This window comes from Lonchura striata, chromosome 5 (genome assembly GCF_046129695.1).
Source record: "Lonchura striata isolate bLonStr1 chromosome 5, bLonStr1.mat, whole genome shotgun sequence".
Taxonomy (NCBI): domain Eukaryota; kingdom Metazoa; phylum Chordata; class Aves; order Passeriformes; family Estrildidae; genus Lonchura; species Lonchura striata.
In genome coordinates, this window is record NC_134607.1 from 48,478,275 (window position 1) to 48,496,843 (window position 18,569).

Sequence of the window (18,569 nt, forward strand, 5' to 3'; positions counted from 1 at the left end):
ACTATTACCTGAAGCAAAAAAGTATAGTGTAAATATACAGATTTTTCTCATGTGTGTCTGTGTATGCATACAAACTTGAAAACTCCAACGTGAATGCCAAACTAATTTTAGCAGTTCAGACTGGGAGCTTTATACTACAGAGGACAAGTCCAGTTAGAATTTTAGAGACAGTAATAATTCTCCTTTAAGGACAATAAGCACTCAGTCTGGATTAAAAAGAATTGTGTTTTATTTGAACAAAGGCAAACAATCTTTATTATAAAACATGTATCTTTCACCTGCAGTAGAAGAATTTAAAAATCATTTTTATAATCTGGTAACAAGCATCACCACTACTAGTCAATGTTCAAAACTAAAATGGATATTCAGCTACTCACAGCTTAACAATGTTTAAACTTTTTAAACACATAAAATGGGTATTTTCTAAAAATCACTCTGCATTATGATTATGAGACTGTTTTCAGAGGAAAACTCAACTACCACAAGTTTTCCAAAGCAGAAAAATCACAACTAGCCCTGAACAAGAACAGTTACATTAGAAACCCAGAAATTCTGCCAAATACTTCTGTCAGTTTTATGTACAAGTTAAAAAAAATTCTAATTCCAGCATTAGTGCCACCAAGCAGAGGTAATATGAAGACAAGTAACTCTTGCTTATGTTCTTTGTTGCTGTTTTTCTTTGGTTTAAAATGTACATGAAACATTTTATGAAACATCTCAATTGCTACTTCATATTGTTATCTGTGTGTACTGCAGTATGCTTAACATTATTATATTATACACTTAATAATGCTTCAATATGTTTGACATCCCATGCAGCACACGGGTACATGTGTTTCCTACCTAGTACATAGAGAAGGAAATCAGATGTTCTTCCAGAGAAAGTTTCATATTTAGTCCAAAGGCATACATCTCAACTGACTTTATTATGTCATCAAATGTTCAATTTCATGGAACTTATAAATTAAGGGACTTCTTATTGTCTCAATAATATCATAAGCAATACTCATTGATGTACATTGTAATTCAAAGGGCTTATACCATTTAACCCCCTGAGAAAAGTTTTTTGATGGTGTTCCATGAAATCTTATCCACTGTGGAGGAAAAGACTGAGGCATCCTGGACTGTAAATGTCTTGAAAAACACTTTAAAGCTTTGACAAATTTTTCCTTATCAGAATGCACATATGCAAAATAATCTATCCTATATCCAAAACAATCCAAATGTAACAATAGCTGGAATTATAAATTTAAGAAACACTGTCATTAAATGCACATTATGAAAACAACTGGCATATCTGAAAAAGCAACTGTCATCTATATTTCACATATATATATATATATTAATATAACAATACTGTTATATTAAAGTTGCTTTTAAGTTTTAAGGTAACCAGAACTATATGTGTGTAACTTTCTGACACCAAAATTGTCCATAAAAAGCCTGGACTCTTTGAAATGTTTTAATTTTTAGTGTCTTTCCTCAAAGGGTATATACATTTAATCTGACCAGGAATGAAAAATGTGCTGTACATAAAGTACAAATAAGTTTTAGTCTAAATGTTAACTGAAGTCTGTGATCAAAGTCTTAAGGAAAATTTTGTCAGCTACAGAAAAATCTGCACACAGTCATAATTGGAGATTACACCATCTAACAGGCACTTTTTAAACAACTTGTTAGTTTAAAATCAAGGATAAAAATGGGGTTTGTATACCATTTTATTTTTCAAAAAGGCACGCATCACTAGTATGCCCCTCTACTTCATCACGTAAAAAAAAAATTCACTCAGCATTAAAAAAAAATCAAAAAACTTGTATGGGTTATGATCACTACAAATTTTAAGATGACAACAAGAAGTGTCTTTGCTAAAATGAAAGCTCCAGGCTTTGTTTGAATTCTCAACACAGCAAACTGTCTGATTGCAAACTTGCATTTCATTGCTAAAGCAAAAGCATAAAATAAACAGCAGTGCACAACTTCAATGTGATTCTAAGAACTTATTCATGCTGATACCAGAGGTGATTTATTTGGCTTTGTGGTGTTTTGCATTTGTTTGTTTTGTTGTTTTTTAGTAAAACCTTCCCCTTCTGATAGAATACTGTTAAACACAGAAAAAAAATTGCTACTCTACTATTGTCAATCTTTCAGACACAGTAAAAAACCTCAACATACAAGAGCTCTAGAGCAAGTCATCAATCTGCAAAATGTTATACATCAGTAATAAGGCATCCACTTTACAGCTATTTGAACAAAAAAGGAAGCATTTCTCAAAATACATATTTTGAATCTGTGTAAACAAGGCTTATATGTATTGCTTCCATTCATTTCAAAAATATACACCCACATGGACTGAAAGTGATCTTGATGCTATGAATTTTAGATTACTGTACTTTATGCAGCTGTAATCTGAAGATACAAAATCCAAATCTTTCTGAACTTAAAATTTTGAAATATGTCAAAAAATTTAATCATGCTTATGTGAAAAGAAAGCTAAAAATACACCTCAAATTTTATGCCATTTCATTGAATGAAGGAGAAAGCACTATGAAAATAAACATTCATCTGGTTTCCTAACAATAAATACAAAGACACTTATTATAAGATACTGCAACACAGGAATATTACTATATTGACCTTAGTGTTCAATCAGTAGTTTTTTTAATCTTTCCTCATTGACATCTGAATCTTCTACCTTGTCAACTGTCCAACAACTTTTAAGAGGGTTTTGTTTTCTTGTTTCAATTGTTCATTTTCGTCTTCTATATCATCTAGATCCTGTACAAGAAAAAAAGAAAAATAAACACTTCTTAGGATGGAAATATAAACTCTCAATTAGTAGCAGCAGAAATTTAGTATCTTAGCTGTGAAATTAGGAAGCTGGAATAGGGAAGAATTAGTGTCACAGTAGAATCTTAGAACTCTTAAACCAGCCTGTTTGAAATTGTTACTACAATTACAAAATATTAATATTAAATTCCTAAGCACCTTAAATAGAAACATGTTCAAATTAAAGCTACAGCAGGAATTAATGCATAAAAAAACCAAAACAGAATAGAGGTGATTATTTTCCTGGCATATACAGAGACTGTATTGATCAGCTCCTATTCCTGCTTCCCCGATTGCTTGCCTGCAACTATGGCTCTCGTGTATACACCTCACTGATTATTACTGCAAGAAGACTTATTTTGTGTATTAAGTATCAAAATTTTCAGAAAAAGACATGTCAGTCCACTTTTTTTCTGTGAAAAAAATAATAAAAATGGACTTCATACCTCTGTCTGAAGTGCTACTGGAAGAACAGACAGTGTGCACACAGTAGTAATGGGTGCTCAAAATAGATTGCTTTCAGAATGTTTGAAAATGTGTTTGACACACACAAATTTTTGTGTCTTTTCCACTAATTACCATTTTTATCCAGTTCCCATTTCACTTCTTCACTCCTAACAAGTTTTTTCAAGCCTCTGAAGTGAAAACCAGCAATAATGATTGCTTAATACAAACATTACTACAATAAATATAATTTTTGTGTACAAAAGCCACATGCAAGAAACAGAATGTGAACTAGAGAAGAATAAAGAAACAGAAGAATGATGTCAAGGACAGGATTTTAAAGAGAAAAATGAAAGGTGGGCAAAGGAAAACGAACCAGAATTCTCACTGGAGAACCTATGTGTTTTTTGATTCAAGTCTGCCAAACTGTCCTCTTGCCTTATGTAGTAAAAAGATTTTCTCTCTCTTGGCCCTTTAAGTCGTTATGCATTATGTGACATACAAAGCCCAGGTTCTTTTATCTTGTTCAGTGAGGTCATTCCAGGAGGGCACAACAGAGATCATCTGTTCAATCAGTATAATGGTTTTTAAAAGCCTCTTCAGTTTGCCAAGCTAAAATCCACACCTCAATACCTTTGCAATCCCTTTATTGTTTTCTAGAGTGGAATCAAGAAATCACTAGCAGAAATTCCTCTTTGCCTCACAGAAGTAAAGCTGTATCACAGTATGAATCAATTCCAGGAAAAGCATTTGAACATTCCAATGTAACGGATACAAGTGACTTAAATATCTAAACAGGGTAAGCTTTGGTGGATAGATACTATAAATACAATTTAGGATAAACAAATACACTTTATAATCTCTTTTGTGTAATTTAGATTAATAATCAGATGGAAGGGACAACACATTTTCAATAAAATTATTTCTCTTTAGTTTGGTAAATATAAAACTTGTTGATTGAGCTATTGGATACCTCAATTAAAACTTAACTAAAAACCTCCTGTTTAAAATTCTAGTATAATTGACTCAAAATAAAATATTAAAAGTTTGTGAAATGTTTATGCTGCAAAAATAACATTCCAAAAATTACTACATGTAAAAGTTTCTTGAATATAAGCCAGGAAAAATAACTGCTGCACTTTAAGTATCTACAGAAACAATGGGCTGAGAGATGGAGGGGATTCTGCAACTCTGAAATTTCAAGTTTCTTATTCAAAATTACAATACTAATTTATTCTTATTAGCAAAAAAAGATGCAATAGCAGGAAAGCTTTAACTTCACATGCCAAAAGAACTGATAACTACACAATTGACACTAATTGGGACTGTAAATCCTCACTGACAAGACTCTCTCCAAACACACTTTTAACTACACTGGCATCTTAGTAAGGTCAAAGATGACTAAGCATAAACTAATTGACAGCTGAACTTTGCCTACAAAGTATTCAAATATTTTGGGATGCCTTTCCTTTCAGACATTTAAGGTATTTAGGAAGCAATTGCCCCTTTCTTACAAAGAAGATGGCAGACATACTTTTAACATCTAATATACTGGAATGAGAAAATGTTGTTTATAGGAGAAAGCCTTTTCTACTACTCAGTATAAATGCAGATCATATTCTTTAAGTATCTCTGTGATGTACTGACTGATCTCAGCAGAATTATAATGTCGCATTAAATAAATAGGCTCACTTAAAATGAGAAAAATTCTACTCATGATTCTTGGAAAAAGTTTTTCAAATGCAACATGAAGTCTTTGCCAATCAGGCATGCATCTGTGGTAATGAACTGACTAAAACTTCTAGAAAGAGCATTTTGCCAAATATGGACTGAGCAGTCAAAAAAATACACACCAAAACAGCCTTTTAAGAAGTTATCTAGGGTATCTGACATGGTATTCTTCCCGTATCTGTGCATCTTAACATCCAATAACTGTATATGTTGATGAAAAGAAAAGCTGGAGGAAAACCATGAATGTGTAGATGGTCAAATTTAGAGACTCCTATTTAGGCTGCCTACCAGCAAAACTATTTCAGTTGATCTTTGCATAGACTCACTAAATAAAGTTCAGTCCTCAGGACATCCTTTTATCTGAACATAAGGCTGAAGATGGCAGCTGTTCTTCCATGAAAAGTATCCAATCCTGGTGCTAGGCCTACAGAGGAACACTCCATCAGATAGATGCCTGAGTGCTGGCTCTCATGTTCTCAGTTATGATAATAAACCTGAAGCAAATACAACTGCCATATTAACTTCTATAATCTTCTATCATGAAAATCATGTGATATTTCTGCAGCTTTTCTTAATTTTTGAACCCTTTTCCCTTTCTGAATCCACATGGATAGCCAATATAGAAGCAATCATAAATTCAAGAGTTAATAACAGGAAAGTAAAATTGTATTTGTGTTAATGGAAGCATCACTTGAGAAATGAGTTCAAGACAAATAACTACACTGGTCATAAAATCAAAAGGCACCTATTTCATCCTTAAGAAAAGCCCAAGAGACACAGACATAAACATCTTGCATGCTATTGAGCAAACACAATATTAAAGGTATGAAAAGTGCTGACCTGATAGACCAAAAAATCCCTTCTCTTCTGTGTTTAAAAGTATCTACCTAGGGAGCACCAATAAGATGGCTTTGTAGATCTCATGGAAAGGTAAAATTTTAGTCAATATATAACAAAGTTGCTTTTGAAATTACTTGATTCAGTTTATGTTTTCTTCCGTACTACAAGCAGAAATTGCCCTTGGACTTAACACAGGCAATGCACAGACAGTGCCTAACTTTACCATGGATGTTCAAAGACAGTTTCTAATCCATCCTCTTGATGGATTTCATTTAGGACATCATACTTCAAGTAGCCAAAACAAGTAACACTGCTTGTGGAACATGAAACCTCCCAAAAGTTGTGGTCCTAAGCCCCAAGATTCAGTCATTTACATTATTTTGATTTTTTCTTTCTGACCTTTGAGTCAGGAAGTCAGACGTGACCAACAGTATTAAATAGCTTTGCCATCCATTATGCAGAAGGATTGAACACCTGCCTCAACTGTAATAAGGCAAATAAGCTTAGAGGAGACAGATTCTTTGCAGAATGAAAGAACTGCATGAAGAGCAATGCCTCAGTTGAAATACAAATCTCTCTAAAACAGATACCACCTCAATTATCTTACAGATTAACTTCCAACTTTGTCCATATAAAAGTCTAAATAAGTGTTTCAGAACAATCTCATCTCTTACTTTTCTAGGTTAGTTTGCAAACTTCTGAATGCTGTCCTCCTTTGCTATTAATGAAGAGCTGCAAAATGTAGGTCTGACACTTCATGCAGTTACTGCCTCCCTTCAGTGATGGATTCACCAGAATCCTATCTGCATGGAGCAGAAGAGAGGCATGTATCTCTAGTACATCAGGACTCCACACCTCAGCTTGGAAGAGCAGGATGAGGTCATAATCCACCCTATGAAAGAACTCCTGTTTGCCCTTAAAACTGGTGCAACTTTTTTACCAGCTTTAAAACTTGCCATCTTGTCCCATTTCCAAGCATGTCTCACTCTTCTACCCCTCCTCTTCTGCCCTCACACCTTGCCTGGTGACGTTACCTCATGTCTCCTGCCCTCTGTCTTACTCTACCTTTACTTGGGATCAACAATAAAGAGTATGAGAATATCTATCAAAATATAAAGAGCTTTAGGTTTTTTAACCTTATTTTATAAACACTTAACAAGGAATTGACCAGACTTAGGGAAGTTAATCATAACAAATACAAGTCACCTTAGAAAAAAAAATACAACTTACTGACATACCTCTTGAAAAGCTACACAAATACAAAAAACCCCTCAATTAATTATTTTCTGACCTTGCCTGGACGCGGTGCCTGAAGAATACAACAAAGAGTGCAGAACTTTTATTTCCTCTTTATAGAGCCATGTAAGAAAGTATTTGCTTACTCTATTTAATAAATCAATTTCTTCTTTCAGCTTTCCAATTAGTTCCTCTTTGTCCTGTGCCATCTTCATTAATCTTGCATTTTCCTGTCTTTCTTTTGCAAGTTCCTATAACCAGAATACAGAATGAAGTTGGAAATGTAAATTCTTGTTTTAAGAGACAGTTTTAAGTTAATACCATCTAAAAAACAAAAAAGAAAGAAGAACACACAGACATTTATCTATAATTCCTTTCCTACAGCACGTCAAACCCACATCTTCAAATCCTTTTACATTTCAAGGAGCTAACGAAACACATCTAAGAATATTTTACCAACAGCAAAACTCTTTGGTATCTGATTCAAGTGATAGTGTTTTAATTTAAATTTAACTTGAGCATGAACACAGAATTGGACAGGGGCCCAAAACAGAAGAAATAAATGTGAAGTATCAGCTTCCTAATTGTTGTTGGTTGGATTTTCTGTTGTTGGCTTTTTATAATATCATTAACAAGAAATTAAGACTCTTAAATCTGTGGGCTTGAATGTGAGAAAGAATGAAAATGTTCATTAGGAAAGAAGGTGCTTAAATCTTCTTCTATTTATTTTTTTACTGGCAATTAAAGTATTTCAGAAAGAAGCTGATTTAGAAGGGATGATTGTGGTATACTTTAGTCAAATGAAGGTTCCTCAAGTCTTAAATCAAAAATAATAATTTCTACAAAATAGTTGTTATTTTCCCTCTTTCCAAGAATAGACCTATTCAAATTGCGTTTACTTAGTAGCTTTCACTCACACGAATCAAGAATATTTGGTAGGTTACCCACAAAATAATCCACTTCAGAGGAAGACAGAGAAGCCAGTAATAGATTACACAGATGACATTATTTAGCAAAATACTGGCTTAAGTGAAAAGCTCAGCTTCAATATTACTGCATTTTCCCAAAACCGTTTTTATTAAATCAGTGTGAAACAATGAAAACCATTTTAAATACGTATTTCAGTGTTTACAGCTCTAACAAACAACTAGATAGCAATTAAATTTTACAATATTTCAGTATACTAAAAAAATCAAAGCCAACAAGTAGATCAGAAACTGGCTGGTAACCTTGTGAACAGCCAGTGACCTCCTTCCCCCAAGATATTTGCTCTGTGCTGGTGTGTCACGAGGTGCATAAGAGTAACATACAGAGCACTGCTGGCACTCTAAGTGTATTATCTTTGCCTTAACTATTTCTCACTTATATACCAAACGAAAACTAAACATCTGTGATGTGAAAGTTCACATTCCTCTCAGTCAGTCTGATTCTTTATATGTTTTCATAGCCATAACTATAGCATAGTTAATAACTAAAGCATTTTGCATAATGTCTATGTATTTCACCTGCAAATTTCCCCATGGAGTTTCAAAAGTCCTTTACTTCAGATGTATGCCATAGAAAGGTTAGTTTGTACTTACCCTTTCAAGTTCCTCAATCCTCTTTTCCAAAGTGTTACTTGGTAGAGAACTGCCAGAAGAATTTGCATCTCTGCTGTATCTGCCGTAAGCTGTTCTCTCTGTTCGGGAATATCTATTTGGAGCATCGTCGTCTGGTGCATTAGCTGTACTGTGAAAGGCAGAGCAAAGCAGACACCTATTTACACATTTGACTAAATGGAAATGAGAGCAGTCACAGAAGAGCTTTCCAAAGCAGTCAGTAGGTCAGTGTAATAAACTGCAGAGAATGTATTTCACAGCTCTTGTGTGGCTGAGAACTCACGAAATGCACTGCCTCAGGGATTCAAATACTTGAATAATGTAGCTTTCATCACATGGGTAATACACTATAACCACATACTTACCCTATTTTTCAAGTTTCATTAACTATGCACATTAAAAACCAAGCTAAATTACTTTATTTCAAGAACTAAAGTGCTACCACAGAGTTTAAACCAAGCATCTTTCTAACTAGATGAAAACATAAGGGATGAAAACACAAGTACATGTCCAAAACATAAGACGAAAATTGACTAACTTCTTGGGAACTATGGATTTGGCCTGTAAGGGAATGGAAAGTAAACTGAAGTGAGAAAGTGATGTGACCCAACAAACCGATTTTATGCCATCTCCAGACATTTCACTTCAGAACTTTGGTACAGAGGAGTTTATCAGAGAGATGCTGGTTGGTAGATGCTCACTCCTTAAGTAGTCCTATGGAGTTTTTTTTTTTGTTTTAGATTATATGTCTATTTATTAAAAATCAGTCACGGAATCAACAGATAAGCACTGCAAGTGCACATAAGCTAGTTTTTTAAAAAAGCATGCAGGTTTTCCATTACTACTGGTATGTACAAAACCAGTACTAGTTCAAAAATATGTATGACAAGTCAAGCATTTTCAGTCACAAAACTAACAGCGTCCTTCCCATAGCCACTTTCTTCCTAACAGTAACGTTACTTACCTTCAATGAAGATTCTAATGAATAACTAAGAATAACAGAACAGAGAGCCCTGAGAGCAGGCGAAGAGACTTTCCCTCTCCAATTCAGCAAAATTACACTTCTTAGACCTAGACTATACAGACAAACTGCCAAGACAAAACCAAAAAATGGAGATACTCAAAAACCACCTGGTGATGGTCCTCAATAATCAGCTTTAGGTGGCCCTGCTTGAGCAGGGGACTGGACAAGATTTCCCCCAGAGGTCCCTTCCAGCATGAACCAGCCTGTGACTCTGCAAAATCACACAGCTGAAGTATATATACACTGATATTCTAGAATACTTAGGAAAAGAATGAAAAGCATTATGAGCATCCCTACATAATTTTCTTCAAAACACAGAAGAGTATATGATTAATGTGTTCATTTAACCATTTTACATTTCATAACTGTAGAAAACCCCTGCTGACAATGTGCAGACTTAGATGGATACAGTGCAAATCAAAAGCAGGAGTATCTGGTGAAGGGATGTCTTTTCATGGATATAAATATTTTTTTGCTCCAGTATGTGTGAAGTTTCCAAGACACACTGACACAATTGTAAGGAATTTTGTAGCTTAATGTTATTACCATATTTAGCTCTGTTTATTCTTCATCCAGAAGATTTTTTATAAAACATTTCTAGGACCGGATATGCATGTTGCAACACAAGACAAATATTTAAACTTAACTCTATAAATTCTAGGTTATTGAGTTTCCTAAAAGGCATGTAGTTTGGTGCTGTTCATATCTCAAGGAGAGACCACACAAAAAATCTAAATTTTTCATAATTTAAAAATGAATACTTTTGCCACCATACTGGAGTATTTAAACTCAGCTCCAGTGAGTGATATTGACAGAAGCTCCCACACAAAGATTAGAAGAAAGAATACCTGGACAGGAAGGGTTTCATTAATAAAGAAAATGCTTTAATTTTCAGGTTTTTTTTCCTGAAACTGACACTTGAATTTCCTCACCTATTCCACTGGGCAGCAGACCCTACTGAACACATTCCTTCTCATTGTAGGAAAGTACAAAGAACATGTCACAGAGGCTTCTAGGAAATGAGATTTAAAAAAAAACATTTAAGGGGGCATCATCCATAACCTAACATAAGGAATATGACAGATAAAAAGTTAATTATTTTGGTTGTTATAACCAAAGGCTAGTACACAGCAATGACAAAAAAAAAGTACTACCGATGACACAACAGAAACATCTTTTACAAAGAATGGAACTTAAGTCGTCAGATGCAATATCACTTCATGAGTGTTAAATGAGAAAGAATCACAGAACCAGAATATTGAATTGGAGGGGACCCATCAGGATCATTTAAGCCCAGCTGCTGGCCCTAGATACCCCAAGAGTCACATGTGCTTGAGAGCACTGTTCAAACACTTCTTGAACTCAAGACAGGCTTGGTGCTGTGACCACTGCCCTGAGAAACCTATTCCAGTGACCAGCCACTCTCTGGCTGGAAAACTTCTTGATATCCAACCTAAACCTCTCCTGACTCAGCTTTATGTCCCTCCCTTGAGTCCTGTCATGGATCACAAGTGTCAAGACACCTGCACCTGCCCCTCCTCTTTCCCTCACAAGGAAGCTGTAATGCAATGAGGCCTCCCCTCAGTCTCCCCTGCTCCAGGCTGAACAGACCAAGTGACCTCAGCCATTTCTCATAGGACTCCTGCTCCAGTCCCTTCACCATCCTTGTTGCTTTCTTCTGGATGTTTTCTAAGAGCTTAATGTCTCTTTTATGTTGTGGCACACAAAACTGCCCCCAGCACTCGAGGTGAGGCTGCCACAGCCCAGAGCACAGCGGGACAATCCCCTCCCTTGCCTGGCTGGCCATGCTGTGCCTGATGCCCCCCAGGATCCTTTCCACAATGGTGACTAGAAAAACAGTACCACTGAACTCCGGTATCTCTTTACTAAGAGGAAACATCTATGATCCACCCCCAATGAAGACATTGTCTATAGAAGTATACATGTAGATTATGTTTATATATAAAAATACACAAATATAAATATATTTTACAAGGTTTCTTTTCTGGCTATACTTAAAAACAATATAGCAAAATCAGTTTTACTCCTCTTACAGAGAAACAGATATTCTGGTTTGATGTTCCTAGTTATTTTCTGATAAGTAGGAATGATGTTCCTAGTTATTTTCTTTACAATAAAATCAGTTATTTATACAGGGACAGGTTTAAAAGCATTATTACAGGAAGGTCAAATATCTCTTGTTCCTTCCAATGCTTCTTTGATTCTCTCAATGTCTTTACAAAGCACTGTCCAAATTGCCATTTCATCCAGTGAAAATCACCCTGTCCAAACTGTATTTCATCTGCAACAGGTTTGTTTTTTTTGTTTTTTTTTTTTTTATGCCAGAATCTTATAACTATACCTGATTTGGAAACCTCTAGTTATTTATGTCACTGCAATACAGTCAGCTGCTAACAGCTTCTCTGGAAGAACAGGGCAACTTGGCTTTCTGTTACTTCAGACCACTCAAACCAAATCTGTGGCTTTCAGAGCTGAGCTAAGGAAAGGCAGTCTTACCTTTTCTACAGCTGCATTCCCTAGGCTCCTCTACTTCTCCTGCTTCTGGGCTTCAGGTGAATGGGAAACTACTCAAACTACAATGCAGCAATCGAGCAGCCAAGCAAAAGAAAGCCATCAACTTGCAGCCACAGTAGGTCCCTGAAGCAGTACCTTGTCCTGCTGCTCGAGCACTGGCACAAGGGGCAGTGAGGAACTCTGGCCAGAACTTATAGACCATCAAAACATTTTGTAGAAATAAACCCTATGTGTTTATGTCATCTCATAACATCAGCAGCATCTCAAGAAGGGCTACAAAAGTCAAGAAAAACTTCTTAAGTGACCCTTTTCTAAAATAAAATGCTCCTATCTGCAAAGCAGTGGTCCTAAGGTAACAAGCTAGATGAGACAATGCTTCCAAAGCCAGCCCTCACTGCGAAACTCCTAAACACAGGCAAGTCTGGGCACAGCATTATGCAACAGCATTTTCAGCTGTGGTTTTTTTTAATTACTGAGAACAAGATTAGTATGATGGAAAGTAAACTGTTATAGATTAAGTTTTATAATTATCTAAAAACGCTGAGCAAGGCAAATTCAGCAGGTATTTCCTTCAGAGCCCCTCCAATGAGTGATCTGAAGCACCTTCTTTTTTTATGGTTTTTCAACTCTTACATGAATGATAAGCTCAAGTATGATGGAGTATTTTACAATTAGTGCTATATAGCCTCTACCTCTAGGGTTCCATGTTAATGTGCTGTACTATCCTGAAAGAGGGGGCAAAAATCCTCTCTGACATTTTGAGTGGAAGCCATATAACCATACATACTGTAATCATTTCCACTAGTAAACAAACTTAAAAGGGGAATACACTTCTGAACCATGAAGAGATTTTAATTTAGCTCTTTTTGTAAACTGATCCAATTGATCTGATTCAAGAACCACACAAAAATCTTTAAATCATAATCTTCAAAGTTTACTTTTTTTTAAAAAAAAGAAACTAAATTGGTTCAAAAACTAGTAGACAGTCTTCAAAGTAAGATAGAACAAACCTTCTGTGTTTATAAAAATATTCCTATGTCCGCATAAATATCTTGCTTTACTGTTACTTGCAAACAAGCCTTTTAGTTTACAAAGAAACATAATTCATGTTTACATGTAGATTAGACTCGCGTATTTCAATAAAGAAAATGCACTTTGACCTTCTCACGTTTGAGAAATCATTGGTAACATCAACTGTGCTGATACCATCAGACCTAAATCGGAAAATCATTCTTACTAATGGCAGTATGTTTGGTTATTTCAAATATCTATCCACAAAGCAGTGCAAAAAATGTCAAACCCAGTTTCATAACAGTAGTTTGAAATGGCCAAGATGAGCCATACTACATTAAAAAACCTGAGAGGAAAATGGAAGAATGGGAAGTCAATATGGGCTATTGCAACTGAAGTATACCTACACATTTAAAACACATGAAACTTACAGTTAGGACACATGACTGACTACTGCTCCCAAATACTCTCCTGTAAGTCCTGTGGCCTTCATGTCAGCATGACCCTGCAGATTCTGGTCGTGCTTTTAATAGATCTTACAGTACCACTCCAGACCACAACAAAACTGTCACTTTCTCTTGAAAATATTTTATGCATTTAATAGTGCAACTACAAAGGAACCCCTCCACAGACTTCTGGGGGGTGTGAAAATTTCTGAAGTAAATTCAGAAGACAGACTACAAGTATAGACTAAGCTACTCATCACAAACTTTTATTTACTTTACAGCACAAAGAGACAGGCTCAGTTTGTCCAAGTCACTAAGCACACAGTAACACAGAGAAGCCATCAAAGTTCATTTGTAAACAGGTTTTCCAATCAATGGACACTCATTGAAACAGGTTTCCCAGCAATGTCATATAAATGTTTAGTCACGGATTGTTGCATCCATATAGGGAAAAGTAGCCAGTGCAATTCATAGTGTAAAATCTGTACAATTCCTTGAGTCCTGGAACACACCAAGAGAACAATGATTCTGTAAGAACACACATAACTAATATTCTCAGATTTTTAATCTCTTTTCTCTTGTCAGATACAGATACAGGGAGGATGGGTATCTCAGTGTAGAGGCAGAATCGCAGAACTGTTGAAGTTGTAGAAGGATCTCTAAGATCACAACATAAAATATGAAAACAGTTAAATGGAAATGGAAAGGAAAGGTACTGGAAGTCCAGAAAAATATCAGTAATCCAGGACTAGAAGTCAGAAAGGATAATGGAGACATAACAGGAAGAAAAAAAAAAATACAATAAAAACCCCCACACACAAAATCAGACAAATAATAAAGAGAAGACTAGGACCTCAATGATTAAATATAAGGATGTAAGAAAAATGGAGAAGAGAAAGGAAAGGGTGTCTAACTGCACTAAGAAATGGAAACCAGCAAAATGAAGAAAATTGCTCAGATGAACAAGATATCATGTTTGATAAGGAGTAACTGGGGAAGAGTGAGAAGGCAAAAGAGAAGAAGCAATGGTAAAAATGGAAGAAAGCAACCTGAATATTTCTGGCAAATAACTCAGTCTTTCAGTGGAAAGAGACTCTATTACAGAATCCAACATTTCAGGAAAATATACCTTCCTTTTTGCTATCATATGTCTACTGACCATCTATCTCCCACAAAGTACTGGCCATTTACTGTTGCAAGTAAGTTTCAAATAGAATCTTGAAGTGCTTGTCCCTATGTGAAACATGCTTCACTCTGTTTGCTTTGAAAACCTAAGGGAGTACACCCAAGACTGTTAAAAGCAAATTAAGCTGAACGTATTTGAGTCTTAACAGAGCCTGTTATCACAATTCAGCCTTTGGCATTAGCATTCCAATACTAGGTGCAATCTCTGAATAGCATTTTCCACTTCACAGATTCACAGAACATTTTGAGTTGGAAGGGACACACAAGGAGCATGGAGTCCAACTCTTAAGTGAATGGCCCATTCAGGGATTGACTCCACAGCCTTGGTGTTACTAGCATCATGCTCTAACCAACTGACTCCAAGGGACTCCTAATGTATTTGGGACTCCAGTGAGATCTGAGTCAACTGAATAAGAATTACTGTAGAGGAGGCTGCTTTCTGCAAGACCTTCACCTACTGCAGACGTTGGAAGAAGCAAACAAGCCCAGAACAATTCTGGCTCTGACTCTAGCATTCAAACCAGAAGGCAAAACCACTGGGAGTCATAACTTAAGTACCCTCACAAGAAAAATTAGTTCAGAGGTAGAAATTTTCAAATACAGCAGAAAATTAATAGATAATATTAACTCAAATCCACAGTGGGCATTGTATTCAAGGAGAATAAAACCCACTGAGTATTTTGTGAGTACTGGGCACTGTGTTGACAGTGGTAAACAATACTTCACTTTCAACTAAGTTCAAGACTGTGCAATAAATAAGACAGATGGCAACATCCATAAAATATTGAACAGCAGCTCACAGCAAGTCAGATTCCTCCTGCAAGTGATGCCAGCCCTGACAGAGGAAGTTAACAAAGGCTCTACATCCCACATATAACTAAAGCTGACTGAGGGAAGACTGCATAACCAAGTTTAATTTAGCATTTTCTAGCTTTGGCGTTTCCTCCTTTTGCAATGCTAATCAGTAGAATGAGATTATTTTCAAATAAGTTACAAACGTGGTTGTGCAAACTTCTATTTGTTACCACCCCACACACAATCAAGTTTTTGCAAGCGAGTATATACAGCATGCAAGCAGAGATAAGGTTTATGGAAAGCCACAAAAGTATGACACACACCACTAAGTATTTGCAGATACAAACAGCAATAAAATTCTGCACCACGACTGAAGAGGAAATAAAGACTGAACTAAAATGTGCTTGATTAACAAGAAATGAATAATGAAATTACATAGTTATTAAGCTTGTGACAATAAGCCCACCCATTCTGCAATGACAAAGTGATTTAAAAAAAAACAACATAAAAAGCATCACTCAACTGAGTTTATGAGAACCTGGAAACATAAATATAAAAGACACCATGCTAGGAAAGCTAAAGCCTAACAGGATAGGTTATTCTTTTTTACAGCATGGGAAGTGAGACTCTGGAACAGGCTGCCCAGAGAAATTATGGGTGTTCCCTCCCTCCAAGTGTTCTAGGCCAAGTTGGATGGGGCTCTGAGCAATCTAGTTCACTGGCAAGTGTCCCTGCCCATGACTGCCCATGACAGGGGACTGGCCTAGGTGATTTTCAAGGTCTCTTCAAACCCAAACCATTCTACGAGTCTACCAGTGAACAATTTTGAGGGGTAGAAAACACAGCAGTGAAGACTAGGTAATTGTAGATGCTCTTTGCACTTTTTATATATATATATATATATATATACACACACACACACACACACACACTGGTGAATTAACCACCTACATATTTTACCCAAGTAAAGGATACCTGAAAGGGAATGCATTCATGTACCAAATAAAAACATTCTTACACAATTGTCTTGTTTCAGTTGATGTATTTTAGACCCTGCATTACAATAACATTTCCTGATAGCTGTGATAGTTGTGTCAGTACTAATTCTACATGGACAAAAATTTCACACACTGGTCATGTGCATCAAGAACTTAAGAAGTATTTCTCTGATTTAAAAGCTGGAGTAATGACCAGGGTAATACTTGACTCAAAGACATACAAATAACAACAGGACATGCTGTATATGAGGAACATCTCTACAACTGAGACAGAAGTATGACAAAGCCACCTTTCACTATTACTGTGGAGAGCAACAAAATTATCTCCCTTTATTCAACTTAGGAATACAGTGGTTCATAAATGAAGCTGTGAAAATACTGGCTCCTAGGCAATGTGTAGTTGGCTTCCACATTTGATTGGGAAACTATTCTGCCCTAGTAAGAGCCAGTAAAAACTAGTGGAATTTGTTTTAAAGTCATAACATAATAGAGGGCTTTGGATAAGCTTGCTGCATCTTTCAGGTTCTTTGCCATATATCAGGCTATATATCTACAGTAGCAGTATGATGGCTTCTACTAAAAATAGTCATTTAATCAGCATTATTTCTGGCAAAAATGTAAACAAAATTGTTGTGTACAAAGATCTCATACCTTTTATACCTGCTTGTAACCATCCTGGAGGAGTCCTAAAAGAAACAAAAATAAAAAATTAATTAATTTTTTTTTTTTTAGCTATACTGCCAAAATACCTTATCACTCCACAGAAAACCAAGTCTGCAGTGAGAGCAGTCCCATGCCACTGTAAAAGTCAGTTTTGCATTATTTTGTTGTCAGGTATAGACAATACCAAGACTATTGTCACCATGTTACTGCTTCTGAACATCACCCCAGAAGCCTTAAGTGTCTGCCTCTGATTACCTCTGATCATAAAACTGGATGCACTTATTCCATCCCCCTGCATGCACAACATGTGAAACAGCTCCCACCCTGCCACCAGTACACCTCCACTACTAACTAGTATGGAAAGACATGTACACTTTGATAGCTGCCCATCAACTTGTCCAACAGCAGCAGAGCAAAACTGTTTCAATTCCTCAGCACCACTGTCTTTCCAGATGTGAACAAAAACTGAAGCTGTCAAGTACAAAAATTAAGACATGTTTCAACTGGTAAACAAGAACTCAGATTTGACAGAGTAAGTCCATAAATATTTTTTAGGGTGTTGTAAGAACATGACCCGATTATCTGCTTAGTCATAGGCAAAACACCCCCCCCAAGCAAAAAACAAGTAAATAGTCAAGAAAGAATATTTAGGGAGTTAAAGGACAATTGCCTTTATGAGGAAAAAAAAAGGCAAAGTATGAAATGCTGTCTACTTACAACACTTACTGAAGGCAAAAAAGTAAATGAGCTCTCAAACAAGATGTAAGAGAAATTCCATCCACTATGAAAATTCTACAAAACATTACACTGCCTTCACTAATCAGCACACTAGTGACTTTTTAAGTAAATAAACAAACTAAAAATTAGGACAGAAAGTATTTTACTATAGAAAATAGAATTTTTTAAAAATTGTGTTATAGAAAAAAAACTTCATTTGAAAGTACATTTTATTTTATGAAGCATTTTCCATTTCTGCCATATGTACTACACCTTATCCCTAAGATAACCAGAAGAACAAAATTCAACAAATTCATGGGAACTATAAAGAAACCCACAAATTTGGCAAAATTGCTGGTTTAACACTGATAACTATTTTTATCATTGATGACAGCATCTGAAAATTAGTGATTCACAGCTGTGAAACAGAAACCTAATTTTACCTCTAAAAGGGCAGAGAAACAATTTTAAATGTTACCAGTGTTATTTTTGAAGTCTACTTAAGGGTAGGTTATCTTTT

General features: G+C 35.7%; 1 protein-coding gene across 1 annotated transcript in view; it reads right to left on the reverse strand.

The window, feature by feature from the left end:
* Positions 1 to 205: 205 nt before the first annotated feature.
* The window catches only part of PAWR (pro-apoptotic WT1 regulator), a 68,628-nt gene continuing 50,264 nt past the window's right edge, over positions 206 to 18,569 (reverse strand). Inside the window, exons 3-6 of the mRNA XM_021528064.2 lie at positions 17,321 to 17,355; positions 8,658 to 8,805; positions 7,224 to 7,328; positions 206 to 2,775 (exon numbers count right to left, since the gene is read on the reverse strand). Coding sequence (XP_021383739.1) covers positions 2,689 to 2,775; positions 7,224 to 7,328; positions 8,658 to 8,805; positions 17,321 to 17,355 — 375 coding nt within the window. The 3' untranslated portion in view covers positions 206 to 2,688. The remainder of the gene's footprint in view (positions 2,776 to 7,223; positions 7,329 to 8,657; positions 8,806 to 17,320; positions 17,356 to 18,569) is intronic.